The 15,573-nt window shown below is 41.1% G+C and overlaps 1 protein-coding gene across 1 annotated transcript in view; it reads left to right on the forward strand.

Annotated features, from left to right (window-relative positions):
- Positions 1-15,573, forward strand: part of CD44 (CD44 molecule (IN blood group)) — a 51,676-nt gene that overhangs the window by 26,248 nt on the left and 9,855 nt on the right. The window contains exons 7-17 of the mRNA XM_082284130.1: positions 2,161-2,286; positions 2,967-3,089; positions 4,231-4,356; positions 5,037-5,159; positions 6,301-6,426; positions 7,108-7,218; positions 8,896-9,000; positions 10,691-10,867; positions 12,442-12,603; positions 13,721-13,879; positions 15,104-15,364. Coding sequence (XP_082140256.1) covers positions 2,161-2,286; positions 2,967-3,089; positions 4,231-4,356; positions 5,037-5,159; positions 6,301-6,426; positions 7,108-7,218; positions 8,896-9,000; positions 10,691-10,867; positions 12,442-12,603; positions 13,721-13,879; positions 15,104-15,364 — 1,599 coding nt within the window. The remainder of the gene's footprint in view (positions 1-2,160; positions 2,287-2,966; positions 3,090-4,230; positions 4,357-5,036; positions 5,160-6,300; positions 6,427-7,107; positions 7,219-8,895; positions 9,001-10,690; positions 10,868-12,441; positions 12,604-13,720; positions 13,880-15,103; positions 15,365-15,573) is intronic.

Consider the following 15,573-nt stretch of genomic DNA (forward strand, 5'->3'; position numbering starts at 1 on the left):
GCTTGTTTCCAGTGAAAGCTTTTGTGACAAAATATTGTCTGTAAGGAGGTCGAGGGTGGAGAAAATCCCACCTGGTAATAGTGGGGAGTTTGGTTGACTCTGATAGTGATTTTTCTTTCGTATATATTTGCTTTTGTGTGCACATGTGTTTCCTTGTACAGGTGTTTCTGTACCCACTGCAAAAACCTGTGCATTGTTTCCCTATGGGAAAGCTCCCTGTTTTCCTTTTAACACTTGATTATCAAATGTGTTGGTACTAAATATGTGTGTCCCTTCCTGTTGCTAGCAGTTCTCTCATGGGCGTGACTGTTTTGCAGAGGGACAACTAGAGGTATTTAAGATTTGCAAAGATAAACAACTGTACTGTGATGTGATAAAATGTGTCAATACTGATAAATGGGTATCGCAGAAGTGATAGCATTGGCATGTTTGTTTACAGGGTTAGGATTGATAAACTGGTTCTCTTGCAAAAAAAAAAAAAAAAAAAAAAAAAAGAAAGTAAGGCTCCTGGGTTTTTCTGATAGCTTTGGCTATTACCCAGCAGCATCACTCTAACACCAAGGAGTTTAACTCATTTAGTTTAATTTTACTGGATTACAAATGAATCAGTAACCTAGCACTTGTTTTAGAAAGAAGTAAAGTATAAGCTGTGCATCTCTCTGAGAAGTCATCAAATATTCAGTAGCACCAGAGAAAGTGACATGGATAACAGTCAAAAAAAGAAGATAAAGCCATGCCCCAGTATCTGTTATTTTGCTTGCCTAGCAGTGCAGGCTCATTGGAATACCCTGGCCAGAATTCAATTTCCCAGAGAAAAATGCCACAGCAGGAAAGTAGAAAATTAAGAAATAAGTAAAGAAAAGTATTTGTCATATATCTTCAGATGAATGGCTGAAAATCCCTCTCTCTAATTCTATAATGTGTTAAAGTGAAGAAACAAAATGGGTGGCTCTCCATCCATCTGTAATACAATTCATTTGTAAAGTTAAATTTTTTTGAAAACATATCTAGCTTAATCTAAAGATTTCTTTGCTATGGGTTTGAAATGAGCAGTTGGCACAGGTGCTTGTTGTTCAGATGATACCCATTCATTATTTCTCTGGATCTGGACATTATTGGTGCTGTTCTCCATCAAGTTAATGGTCCAGATTAATACACCGTCAGCACATTACCATTGACTTTCTTGCCTTGCCAGAAGAAGTTTTACTCTTTCTTATTAGCAAATTATGATTCATCTCTAGGTGTGCCATGAATCAGATGTAGGAATCATATTGATGAAGGAGCTACCTACTTGAAAAGTAACTCTGACTGTATTTTTTCATCCATATGTGATAGACACATTTATTTCTATTTGCATGCCAATACGTATTTGGATCCACAGTGGATGAAAAGGCTGTAGATTCCTGTAATTTTTCTAAGCAGGAAGCTCTTTCCTTTCATAAATGTATATCACAAACCTGTAGAACTTACTATTTGATATACTGTGTTCTGAGAAAGTGTTGTGGATTGATAATGTGATAGTTAAGCTGTACCTCTCTCTCCATGCTGTGATGATGCCTACTCTGAAAGGTGTTTCGGGTGTGCATTTAGCTGGCAGCATCAGGTCAAGGGGAGTGCATGTGTCGTCTTCTGAGTGGAATGGCCTCAGTTCTGGGCTCATGTTCATGGCAGCATTGGCTTCATGGGGTTGTCAGTAGAAGACCAGTTTGCTTCTCTGGGTGTGCTTATTTCTGAGTGTCCTTTTTGCCTATCATGGATACTTCTTACATCTTTTGTATGTGATTTTATGTCATGTTGGTGGATGTTCCTCATTCTGAACTCTGTTTCAAAGACTATCAACTCTCTGCTGCTGACAAAGCCTGTGAGGAACTCATTAACCTTATGGAATGTGGAGGGTTGAAAAGTCCCAGAGGGCTTTTGGGGGCTGCTCTCAAGGGAGCGTGTTCTTTCCTGGGACTGCCAAAAGTGCTTGCATCTGGCTACGTGTTAGAGGAATGTAATGACACCTTGGGTTCATACATTCGCCTTGCTCTCACATCCATCTCTGGGGCATGAGTGTGCTCAAGGTGCTGATGCTGGTGGACTTGACTTTGCTGGAAGAAGAGTTGCTTCTCAAGAAATACTCACAAGATCTTGGTTAAATGAGCCATGTCCTAACAGCTCCAGGGCCTCATCATGACAACCTGGAGAAAACCACCACCCAAACTTGGTGGAATCCGTTCCCAGACCGTTGGTGGTGGTCAAATCCTGGAGAGAAGACGCAAGAACCCACGCCAGCAACCAAGGGTAAAGAATGCCATGCTAAGAGGGTGCTTTGATTAGGGTCTGAATTACCAGAGACCAGGGCAGCAAGGTCCACAAACTCTAAGTGGAACAGGGGGTGAATGTGTGGCATTTGTCACTGCTGTTCATTGCCACGTGCTCCAAGTGGGGAAAGCAAAGTCCTGGGCTCTCTCTCACGGACTGTGCATGTGGTAGCAATAGAGCAGTTGTCCACACTGTCCGTGTTCCATGGAGGCATTCTGCCTGCCTGAAAGGGATGAGCATGGGAGTCATTATGCAAAGCATGTATTTGGGTCTTTCTTTTTTCCTGTTTGGAAGCAGTTTAGGAGCAGACTGTTCCAATGAGAAGGACTTGTAGCAGAGAGGAAGGAAATGTTTTCAAGCCAGTACGCTCTGCTCTCCCTGCTAGAAGAGGACAGGGCATGGTTAGCACTGTGGGCATGCAAAGGGTCCCGAAATGTATCTGAGAGCTGCAGTGGGGCAGCTTCAGCAGGGCCAGGGCAGAGCGGTGAGCCCCTTGTGAGTGAAAAGGCCAGAAGGAGATACGGCTCCTGGGAAGGACGGGGCTGTAAATTCTCCTCTGTGATTGTAAGGCTGTGAGTAGAGGAGACAGGAGAGCTGAACTGGTGGCAGCAGAAGGCCTTGTTGGTTAGGGCTTCATGGCAGATTTAACATCATCACAGCAGATGTGACCTCCAGTGGCAGTGATTCAGATGATGAAGACTCTTCCGAGCAGATGACATACTCCACAGTGTTTCCAGGCCGGGGCAGGAGTGTGGCCAAGGACGAGACTGCTCTGAGTACGAGTAAGGAACTTCCACTGTCTTTGGACGGTTTCTTTCTGCTTTTTCCTGTCCTACCTGATGTTCCTCTTCCTTTGCTACACATATATTGTTTGAAAATTGGATGATCTCATCAGCTTTTTTTCAAACACACCTCCCATGCCACAAAAAAATTGCCATTTAGATCATGTGGGCTCCCTATAGCTAAAAGCACCGCCTTCTGTTGCTTCTTGAATTGTTGTCTTCATTTTCATTTGATTTGTGAACTTTCCTTGTGACTTGTTGGGTCTCAAGGACTGATTTCTCTTTGGAGGGAATTTCCAGCCTCCTGCAAATGGCACAATTATTTCTCTTTGCCTGCCAAGTTGGCTTGCCTAGCATGGTGAATGAAAAGTCTGTAGATTCCTGTAATTTTTCTAAGCAGAAATCTCTTTCCATCTGTAAATGCCTGGCATAAATCTATGGATCCTGCTATTTGATATACTGTGTTCTGAGAAAAGACTGTGCATTGGTAATGTGAGACAAGTTAAGCTGTACCTCTCTCTCCATGCTGTGATGATGCCTACGCTGAAAGGTGTTTCGGGTGTGCATTTAGCTGGCAGCATCAGGTCAAGGGGAGTGCATGTGTTGTCTTCTGAGTGGAATGGCCTCAGTTCTGGGCTCATGTTCATGGCAGCATTGGCTTCATGGGGTTGTCAGTAGAAGACCAGTTTGCTTCTCTGGGTGTGCTTATTTCTGAGTGTCCTTTTTGCCTATCATGGATACTTCTTATATCTTTTGTATGTGATTTTATGTCATGTTGGTGGATGTTCCTCATTCTGAACTCTGTTTCAAAGACTATCAACTCTCTGCTGCTGACAAAGCCTGTGAGGAACTCATTAACCTTATGGAATGTGGAGGGTTGAAAAGTCCCAGAGGGCTTTTGGGGGCTGCTCTCAAGGGAGCGTGTTCTTTCCTGGGATTGCCAAAAGTGCTTGCATCTGGCTACGTGTTAGAGGAATGTAATGACACCTTGGGTTCATACATTCGCCTTGCTCTCACATCCATCTCTGGGGCATGAGTGTGCTCAAGGTGCTGATGCTGGTGGACTTGACTTTGCTGGAAGAAGAGTTGCTTCTCAAGAAATACTCACAAGATCTTGGTTAAATGAGCCATGTCCTAACAGCTCCAGGGCCTCATCATGACAACCTGGAGAAAACCACCACCCAAACTTGGTGGAATCCGTTCCCAGACCATTGGTGGTGGTCAAATCCTGGAGAGAAGACGCAAGAACCCACGCCAGCAACCAAGGGTAAAGAATGCCATGCTAAGAGGGTGCTTTGATTAGGGTCTGAATTACCAGAGACCAGGGCAGCAAGGTCCACAAACTCTAAGTGGAACAGGGGGTGAATGTGTGGCATTTGTCACTGCTGTTCATTGCCACGTGCTCCAAGTGGGGAAAGCAAAGTCCTGGGCTCTCTCTCACGGACTGTGCATGTGGTAGCAATAGAGCAGTTGTCCACACTGTCCGTGTTCCATGGAGGCATTCTGCCTGCCTGAAAGGGATGAGCATGGGAGTCATTATGCAAAGCATGTATTTGGGTCTTTCTTTTTTCCTGTTTGGAAGCAGTTTAGGAGCAGACTGTTCCAATGAGAAGGACTTGTAGCAGAGAGGAAGGAAATGTTTTCAAGCCAGTACGCTCTGCTCTCCCTGCTAGAAGAGGACAGGGCATGGTTAGCACTGTGGGCATGCAAAGGGTCCCAAAATGTATCTGAGAGCTGCAGTGGGGCAGCTTCAGCAGGGCCATGGCAGAGTGGTGAGCCCCTTGTGAGTGAAAAGGCCAGAAGGAGATACGGCTCCTGGGAAGGACGGGGCTGTAAATTCTCCTCTGTGATTGTAAGGCTGTGAGTAGAGGAGACAGGAGAGCTGAACTGGTGGCAGCAGAAGGCCTTGTTGGTTAGGGCTTCATGGCAGATTTAACATCATCACAGCAGATGTGACCTCCAGTGGCAGTGATTCAGATGATGAAGACTCTTCCGAGCAGATGACATACTCCACAGTGTTTCCAGGCCGGGGCAGGAGTGTGGCCAAGGACGAGACTGCTCTGAGTACGAGTAAGGAACTTCCACTGTCTTTGGACGGTTTCTTTCTGCTTTTTCCTGTCCTACCTGATGTTCCTCTTCCTTTGCTACACATATATTGTTTGAAAATTGGATGATCTCATCAGCTTTTTTTCAAACACACCTCCCATGCCACAAAAAAATTGCCATTTAGATCATGTGGGCTCCCTATAGCTAAAAGCACCGCCTTCTGTTGCTTCTTGAATTGTTGTCTTCATTTTCATTTGATTTGTGAACTTTCCTTGTGACTTGTTGGGTCTCAAGGACTGATTTCTCTTTGGAGGGAATTTCCAGCCTCCTGCAAATGGCACAATTATTTCTCTTTGCCTGCCAAGTTGGCTTGTCTAGCACGGTGGATGAAAAGGCTGTAGATTCCTGTAATTTTTCTAAGCAGAAATCTCTTTCCATCTGTAAATGCCTGGCATAAATCTATGGATCCTGCTATTTGATATATTGTGTTCTGAGAAAAGACTGTGCATTGGTAATGTGAGACAAGTTAAGCTGTACCTCTCTCTCCATGCTGTGATGATGCCTACGCTGAAAGGTGTTTCGGGTGTGCATTTAGCTGGCAGCATCAGGTCAAGGGGAGTGCATGTGTTGTCTTCTGAGTGGAATGGCCTCAGTTCTGGGCTCATGTTCATGGCAGCATTGGCTTCATGGGGTTGTCAGTAGAAGACCAGTTTGCTTCTCTGGGTGTGCTTATTTCTGAGTGTCCTTTTTGCCTATCATGGATACTTCTTATATCTTTTGTATGTGATTTTATGTCATGTTGGTGGATGTTCCTCATTCTGAACTCTGTTTCAAAGACTATCAACTCTCTGCTGCTGACAAAGCCTGTGAGGAACTCATTAACCTTATGGAATGTGGAGGGTTGAAAAGTCCCAGAGGGCTTTTGGGGGCTGCTCTCAAGGGAGCGTGTTCTTTCCTGGGATTGCCAAAAGTGCTTGCATCTGGCTACGTGTTAGAGGAATGTAATGACACCTTGGGTTCATACATTCGCCTTGCTCTCACATCCATCTCTGGGGCATGAGTGTGCTCAAGGTGCTGATGCTGGTGGACTTGACTTTGCTGGAAGAAGAGTTGCTTCTCAAGAAATACTCACAAGATCTTGGTTAAATGAGCCATGTCCTAACAGCTCCAGGGCCTCATCATGACAACCTGGAGAAAACCACCACCCAAACTTGGTGGAATCCGTTCCCAGACCATTGGTGGTGGTCAAATCCTGGAGAGAAGATGCAAGAACCCACGCCAGCAACCAAGGGTAAAGAATGCCATGCTAAGAGGGTGCTTTGATTAGGGCCTGAATTACCAGAGACCAGGGCAGCAAGGTCCACAAACTCTAAGTGGAACAGGGGGTGAATGTGTGGCATTTGTCACTGCTGTTCATTGCCACGTGCTCCAAGTGGGGAAAGCAAAGTCCTGGGCTCTCTCTCACGGACTGTGCATGTGGTAGCAATAGAGCAGTTGTCCACACTGTCCGTGTTCCATGGAGGCATTCTGCCTGCCTGAAAGGGATGAGCATGGGAGTCATTATGCAAAGCATGTATTTGGGTCTTTCTTTTTTCCTGTTTGGAAGCAGTTTAGGAGCAGACTGTTCCAATGAGAAGGACTTGTAGCAGAGAGGAAGGAAGTGTTTTCAAGCCAGTACGCTCTGCTCTCCCTGCTAGAAGAGGACAGGGCATGGTTAGCACTGTGGGCATGCAAAGGGTCCCAAAATGTATCTGAGAGCTGCAGTGGGGCAGCTTCAGCAGGGCCAGGGCAGAGTGGTGAGCCCCTTGTGAGTGAAAAGGCCAGAAGGAGATACGGCTCCTGGGAAGGACGGGGCTGTAAATTCTCCTCTGTGATTGTAAGGCTGTGAGTAGAGGAGACAGGAGAGCTGAACTGGTGGCAGCAGAAGGCCTTGTTGGTTAGGGCTTCAATGGCAGATTTAACATCATCACAGCAGATGTGACCTCCAGTGGCAGTGATTCAGATGATGAAGACTCCTCCGAGGAGATGATGAACCCCACAGTGTTTCCAGTCAGGAGTGTGGCCAAGGATGAGACTGCCCTGAGTACGAGTAAGGAACTTCCACTGTCTTTGGACGGTTTCTTTCTGCTTTTTCCTGTCCTACCTGATGTTCCTCCTCCTTTGCTGCACATATATTGTTTGAAAATTGGATGGCCTTCTCATCTGCTGTTCCCTTCAGAAATCTCTCTTTTGTGACTGGAAAATTATCTGAGGTCCATATGATTAAAATAATGCCTCTTCTTTTACTACTTAAAATTAGTATCTCAGTTTTATGCTTATTCAAATATTTGCATTTACTCATGATTTTCCATGAAGAAAAAGTTTATCTTTCATTGTATCATTTTTTTTTAAGTGTTAAAATAATTCTAGTTCATGTTATATATCCTACAGCTATTCAATAGCAGACTTCCTGTCTGTGGAAGATGCTCAGGTACTATTTGGGAACACCAAACCCCAAGTACCTTTTTCATAGGGAAGTGTCCACAAAACAGTCTCATATTTGCTACCTTCTACACTCTTCCCATGCAGTCTTTTAACATCATCTCATTTGTTCTGTGACCTCAGGTGTCTAGGCATGATCCAGTTATTACATAGCCTTATTTTCCTGGTATGAATAATCCCACCGTGACCATCTGATAACTCTTTTTTAATTCAAAAGCTGTCCGTACCTGAAATAATTTTGTCTGGAAACCAAAAAAAGGCCACATATGGAGGTCAAAACTAAATGCTGTGTGTCACTGAAGTACACAGTCTGCTACTTGGCTCTATGACCAGGGAATGGCCCCAGCCCTGGGGGGTTTTTTAGCATAGATGTTGCTATGAATGACTATAATGCTCTTATTTTTTCAAATATATTAATCTGATCTATTTCTGTGATTTTATTTAATTTAAGTACATCTTAATATGTCTGTTGTCTGTGCTCTTATTTACTCAGCAATCACTCTTCATGAGCATTTTATTTTTTGAAGATAGTGCAGTATTTACGTTTTTTCAGCAGTGTTTTCCATTTTTAGTAGAAAATGCAAAATCAGCAATTCATCTTGCTTTGGCACATTTGTGACTTTTTATTTTTCTTCCTCTGCTTTGGATAGTTCTGGTGTTTATTTATCTTTAAGACTCTGCATTTGTAACTTGTCCCACAGGTGTACTGCATTCCATACCTTTGATGGCCTAGTGGTGTCTGCATGTTCCAGGGGTGAAAGTGTATTCAGTCTCTGGTCGTAGACTCTTGTGGAAGTTCTGTTTTATCTTTTTAATCATGTTATAACTTTCTTGACTAATATTGGCTACTTGGTGGTTGTCATTTTTTTGCTGACCATTGCTTTTTTGCTCAGTCATGGGTATTCTAACATTGTACTTCGTGGGTACTTCTCGAGTACTTAGCAAACATGTTTAACATGTATTGGGACATCTGCCATATTCCTTAGGCTCAGCATATTCTTAAAATGTGAGTTTAAATGTCTTCAGCTGCTCTAATGGTTTTGCATTACTTCTACTATACATTATTCTTCTGATGCTTGTTTTCCCCATTTTTCTTGGGAAACTTTGCATCTGTCCAATGCAAAGAAAAGAACTGGTTTGATGTGAAGGGATTTGATAAGAAGAGTAGAGAGACTATATCTAGGCTATGCAAGAACTCCCATTTTCCATCATCTTTATGGCACACACGGACAGTAGATTTAGAGCATAGTCAGCATTGAATCCTCCATTGTCCCAACAGCTGTGGACTCACAACACGAAACACTTCTGGAAATCACCACACAAGATCGTTGGAACCCCACCTTTGCAGACGAAGAGGAGCAGTATCCTAGCTCTGCTAGCAGGGGTAAAGCAATCAAGCATTTCAGATAATACGCAGATTTCTGATATAATTTGGTGAAGTATGACACTCGTGGTGCAGCTGGTTGTAATTCCTAACTACGCTTAGTAGTTCAGTGTAATACCTTTACATTATTTGTACTAGAGCCCTCAAAGGTGGCATCTGTAACATTCACCTGTCACTCCAAGTCTATCTTATGCATCTAAAGTTAATTTCTTGCCACTTTTCCCCACATCTCTAGTATTTTTAAGTTTGCCCTGCCAGTAGTGTGCAATAAAACTGAGCAGACTTGGGCTTTCGGTGACCCACCTTGGTGAGAAAAAAAAATCCCTTTTTCCACTTCAAAATTTCTGTTGTAAAATCTGAAGACAAAAGACAAAAAAGGGAGCTAATGTTTCAAATACATAGACTGTCCTAAAAGGATAATATACTACCTCCATATGAATGTGATCATTCTGCTACCAGCGTTAGTGCCAGTAGCCAACTGAGATACCAAAATGTTGAATTCTAAAATCCTCTGTAGGCAAAGGCTTACAGAGTGCATTTTCAAGCTATTTTTGCCATGTCCTTCTGATTCTGAGATTGCTTTGAACAGCAGAAGTTTATATAATTGGCATTAGAACAGGTTCTGTAATCACACAGAAGTAGGTTTTGTAATAACTTTTTTTGGTGGTGAAGTATTGGTAGATCAGTTGTATTCATACACTGATTAATATTAACTCTTTTTTTTGTAAGATAGTATGTAAGTATTACATTTAATTTAAAAATAATGAATTACATTTGCATGAGTGCTCTCTTTACTAATATTTCCTTGCCTGAATGTGAAGATAAATATTTCTCCAGTTTTTCTCTTCTTGGGAAATAGCAAGTTTCTCTGTCTGGTGATTTATGACATATGTAACAGGTCCAGCTCATTCTTTGCATTTAATCATGTTCTGATTAAGGACCTCAGCTTTACTTTTAATATACCACTCTTCAAAATGTTTGATACGTAAGGCAGATGTATTTCCAGCTGAGTTCTAATGCTCATCTTAGGGTTATTGATGTGTCTTTTCCAAACCTTCGTTAGAACATGTCTTATGGTGGTGGTACTTCAGGTGATTTCTGACTGCATCTTCTGCTGTATAAACAACAGCAAGTTAGAGCGAGCAATGAATTAATTTTATTGGTAAGATCTTTAATTTATACAGAGTTCAAAATAAGTATACTTATATGAACCTACTTATTTCATTCATCCAATCTCAGAAGAAATTACAATTTCCTTAGAGCCAGCTTTGTAATTGTGCTATTGAGATACTAACTCAAAAGAGAAAAGTTCATCAGCTTTTTCACTTTAAAAACCCAGAATTCACAAACTCAACAGTTAAGTTAGTATTAATAAATATGAAATAGAGATGCAAGCTGTTGTTTCTATGAGCTCTTCTGCTTCTTGGGTGTCTTTTATCTTCCACTGGTCACTGGGATCCTTTCTAGTGCACTTAAGTCTTCTGCTGCTCCTGGTGATGCTTTTGTGTGATAAGGTTTCCAAAGGACTTTTGTTTTCTTTCATCTTTCATTTCACATCAAATGCAACAATGACAAGAAAAAGCCAAAACACAAAAGCCAAACACCCTTGTTATGTGGGCCATGATGATAAGGATAATGTGACTGATGTTGGGTATTTTGGTCATTATTGATTCAATCATCATCTTATCAGCACTAGTTACAAGTGAAAATGAAAAACGTCACGGAGCAACCCAACATCCGCTATTTCACAGCGTTCATTCTGGAGGGATCAGTCAAGAACAAAATCCTGCAAATACCACTGGCAGTATTGAACAACATGAATTTACTACTGCAGGTGGAAGTTATTTTGGAAAGGAAACTTCTACAGGTAATATTACAGGTCACATTTTAGTAAATTTTCAGGGTTTTCTTAAGATTTAGTTTTAGGATTTTTAACTAATGTTTTTGCATTCTGAGGCTGTAACATGGTTCTGTGAATAAACCTGAGCAATTCTGATATTAATTTTTTATTTAAATTAGTCTATTCTTCAGACTTGTTCCTGGATGTTTCTCTTCTACTTGTATTGTAGGTCAAGACTATTAGTAGGTTAATTCTGTAACTGTCTCCTCCGTTTTGTGTTGTCTGTCATGCAAGCTTTCAACAAGATGTCTACCAGGGTTTTGTCTGTAGGAAACAGAGAAGGTCCAAGTGGAAAAATAATTATATGTGCTGCATTTTTCACTCCTTTGGGAACTGTGTTCACTCCCTTGTTGCAAGTCATTATTGGACCTGGGATTTTTTTTTTCCAGTTTTTGTTAATGGCAGCTACATCTAAAAAAAATTACCTAAAATGTCTACTCATCCTACTTTTGAACTATGGCAGGATGATACTAGTGATGAAGGAAAGAAAACAAAGCATAATGTTGAATAAGAGAGAGGCTTCTCTCTCTCATTGTTTGAATCAATTGAAGCATAAAAGATCAAATTATACTATAAATCTGGTAACTGAAAATTGACATGTTTTAATTTCTGATCCTGTGAGCATACCAAACTTATGAGTAAATGGCAGTTGTGCTGTCTTAAGTACTGCCAGCAGTGAATGCACCACAGTCATCATCTGCTCTTGAGGATTATCAAGTACTGGTCTCTGACAACTTGTTATACTACACTACTGTAGCAATACATAATGGCCTAATTGCAATTAAAATTGTGACTCGCACTCAGTTGTGGCAAGTTTATTGCCTTTTTCTTTTTCCCCCCTTACTGGGTTGAAGGGGTTAAAAAGGGTTATGCTTCTTACAAGATTTGGGTACTCTTTTGCTGTGACTGTCTAATAAAAACTACAGGTTCATTGATAATGGATAGTGTTTTTCTAAATAACTGCAATATCAAATATTCTCCAGTTGAATGCTGTCTCATTTATTGTGTGCACCATTCACAAATCTGAAGCATGAGCTAACATTCCCTTTTGTCATACTTCCTTGTTTATTTTCTTGGAGATTCTGCAACTAATGAAACAATAAAATTTTGAGGGGAAAAAATTGGATATAGTCAACACAGTGAAATTCTGCAATTAAAATACTACTGATGGGTCATATCCTTGCAATTACTGATGCATTTGAACTTTTCAATCCTGCATCAGTGAGTATTGGTTTGATATTCAGCAATACGAAGTCAACAGCAAGATTCAGAGAAATTCTTTTGAAAAACAGTAAGGCACCTTGATTCTGAAAAGCATATGCTCAGTTTGAGGAAGGAGTTGGCCCTACTGATGACAGTAGGTAGCTTTTCTAAATATAAACCAGGATGAGAAGCAAATCTACTTTACTTCTCTTTGCCATTAAATGTAGTAGACATTGTGAGCGAGGCCTGTCATAGAGACAAGAACCGAAGAGGAGAATAATATGAGAAATGGATCTTTGTATACTGAGTTCATAATTGCTTCACCATCATCATAACAGCTATGGTCCCCAGCCACGGGGCCAAACAGAACGACTCAGAGCAAGACCCGTTGGTGTATCCAGGCTGGGACAAAGGAAAGGATTATGCCACACAGCCTGCTATAACGGATAGAGTTATCCCTTCCACAGAGAACAATCATGAAAGAGAGTCTTCCACTACAGGTACTAGTAATAATGTCTGTTATGTGTGTTGCATCACTTCTGTCTCTCAGATGGCCTCTCCTGGAAAGATATTGCATGAACTTGTAGAGAGGAGTAATTACTGATCTCTTAAAATAATGACATAAACTGTAGAGTGATTCATTTTCTCTGTGCTCTGTCTGGATGGTGGTGAGACAGAAGATTTCAATTTTAGCTCCATATAAAACATTTGTTCTTTACTTGCCAACACCACTTTCTAGGGCTTTCCCTTCCTTAGTGAAGCATAGCTGTGAAACTGCATCCAGCTTGTTACATAACTTATATTATTTGCTGCTGCCAGCATGAATTAATATTCATGTATATTTGTACATCAAGAAGTTAATCCATTTAATTTGTGAATATTCACCTGGCAAAAGAGTGTTCTTTTCATGGACTTTACCAAAATATTTATCCCTCTGGTTCATTCATAGAATAATGAGAGACAGTAATCTATAGAACTGGCAAGACACAGCATCATAATGCAGTCTCATATAACACAGTATTCATAACATCAAAATAATGTTCTAAAAACATGGTATGATCTCTTCTTCTGGAGGTCTCCCCTCTCCATCTGTCACTGGGATCTGTGTATGTTGCCAACATCTTGCTCCATCATGCTGAGTGTAGATGTGGAGCTGAAGGGTCTCTCAGAAGCCAGTGACAGCGTGGAGGAAGAAGCAGAGGCCTTCATGTGTTCTTTCCTCTCTGTATTGATACCTGTAATGTAAAACACACTGTAACAGCAAGTGACAGTGTCTAGGAAGCTGAGACTCTGTAGCTAGCCTGGGATGCAGATCAGGGAATCCTTCTGTCTGCTGCCTCTGTGTCTTTCCCTGTGTCTACTGTCCTCGGGAATCTTTTGAATTAAGTAAAAAAGCAAAAAGGTTATGTCTTACCAGAACTGTGAGGGAGCAGTGATGATGTACAGGACACAAGGTCTCATTTCTCTGCCCTTTTTGTGAAAAGGGTAACAGTGTTTTAAGGGGAACAGGAGGCTTGGATGGGATGGTAATGGGAAGGCCATAGCAGCACACACATGGAATTCACAGCTATTAAATAATCTGTGTTTAAACCATCTGTTATTGAACCATCATAACAGCTGTTGCCTCTCCTGATGGTGCCTACCACAAAGACCCAACTCAACCACTTCTGCCTTCGGATAATGAATCAGAAAAGAGCACTGAAGGCATCACGAATCCCACAGATGCCCCCTGGGATGAAGTCCTCCACAGGACCACAGCCAGTATGACTGAAACTGGTAATGACTCTCCTCCGACGGGTACCAGTAAAAATAATGGATTGTACTCATTTCTCATGTCTGGTGTGAAATGAGACATTATTTCTTCTGAAACTGACTTCTTTCCCTGTCTTTCTCATCTTCAAAGTGTGCATTCTTGTTGTGAAATTGCAGTGCAAAGGTTTTTATGATTTTGTTGCATGTGAATATCCCAACAAGAATTCCTGTCTGTTTAAGGATATGTTTTTTCCTGTGTGCCCTGTTTCTTATGTCCCCTGACTTTTCTCAGGTTTATTTTTGACTGAGAAAGCAGTTGCTTTTTGGAAGTGGCTGGTAGTGTAAATGTTTGGTTTTCATATCTGGTCGTTCCTGGTCTTAATATTTATACATATTCTCTTAATATTGTAAAATTTGAAATAATTTACTGGAGTTTGTTCATGTAGTTCTTCAAGGTTCTAACTTAAATTTCTAAACTCGGCATGTTATCCATTTAAAATTATCCTCATTCAAAATACTGCTTTTTTATTTAGCAAAATAAGATGTATTTTTATGACACTGTAGTTGTTTGGAAATTCTTGCATCTTTTCTTCCTGCATTTTCTAAAGAAGAAATTTTAAGGAAAAATTAGCAGTTATCCTTTAGCTTTTTTCCTTCAAAATCCATTTTCTTCTGGATTATTTAATCCTCAACATTTAGGATTCACCAGCGAGCTGTGAAAAGTATAGATTGTGTGGATTATAAATACAGTTTGTGGATTAAAATATAGTTGTATTCTCTATCACCTACTCATGTTTTCTAAATATGAAAGAGATTCTGTGAAGTTTCCCAGTTCACTGATTTCAAACTTTATGAGGTTTGACAGATCAGCTGCAAATACGAAAACCCAAGCATAATTTAGCAATTTGTTCAAATGTTTTAAATTAAGTAATTCTAATCTAATTCCTGTGTAACAACAGGAATTCTTATACTTATTCTGAAAATAATATTGCTGTTTTCTCCCTTCTAAACAGTGTTTACTAGGTATTTTCAAAACTAATATTTTAGGCTGCATTGTGAGTATTAGTGAAGGAACAGACAACCCAAAAAGAGTCTGTCATATATGGAGGATATTCTTTGCTTGTGGCTTTGTTTTGGTTTTTTTTCTTCTCACTACATACTCTACATGGGCTATTAAATAAAATGGTAGAGATTACTAAAATAAAGAAGGGGTAATATGTAAGGTGCCTTTTAAAAATATTTTTGAAGTTAACTTAGCCATCATCACAACAGTCACAGCCTCCACTGATGTTCTGGCACCAGAAGACATAACTCAGGAAGCATGGGCACCTCACCTTGTGGTAACAGTTGCTTCCTCTCCTGATGATGCCCACCACAAAGAGCCAACTCAAACACCTCTGCCTTCGGATGATGAGCCAGGACAGGGCACTGAAGGCACCACGAATCCCACGGATACGAAGCCCAGAGATGAAGTCCTCCACAGGACCACAGCCAGTATGACCAAAACTGGTAATGACTCTCCTCTGATGGGTACCAGTAAGAATAATGGATCATACTCATTTCTCATGTCTGGTGTGAAATGAGACATTATTTCTTCTGAAAACTACTTCTTCCACTATCTTTCTCATCCTGGGGATCTTTATTCTTAGTGTGGACTTGCAGTGAAAAATCTGCCGTAGAATCTGTGGACAAGGCATAAGGGACTCCTTGCTGGTACA

Source organism: Coloeus monedula (assembly GCF_965178545.1).
Source record: "Coloeus monedula genome assembly, chromosome: 6".
NCBI classification, from domain to species: Eukaryota; Metazoa; Chordata; class Aves; order Passeriformes; family Corvidae; genus Coloeus; species Coloeus monedula.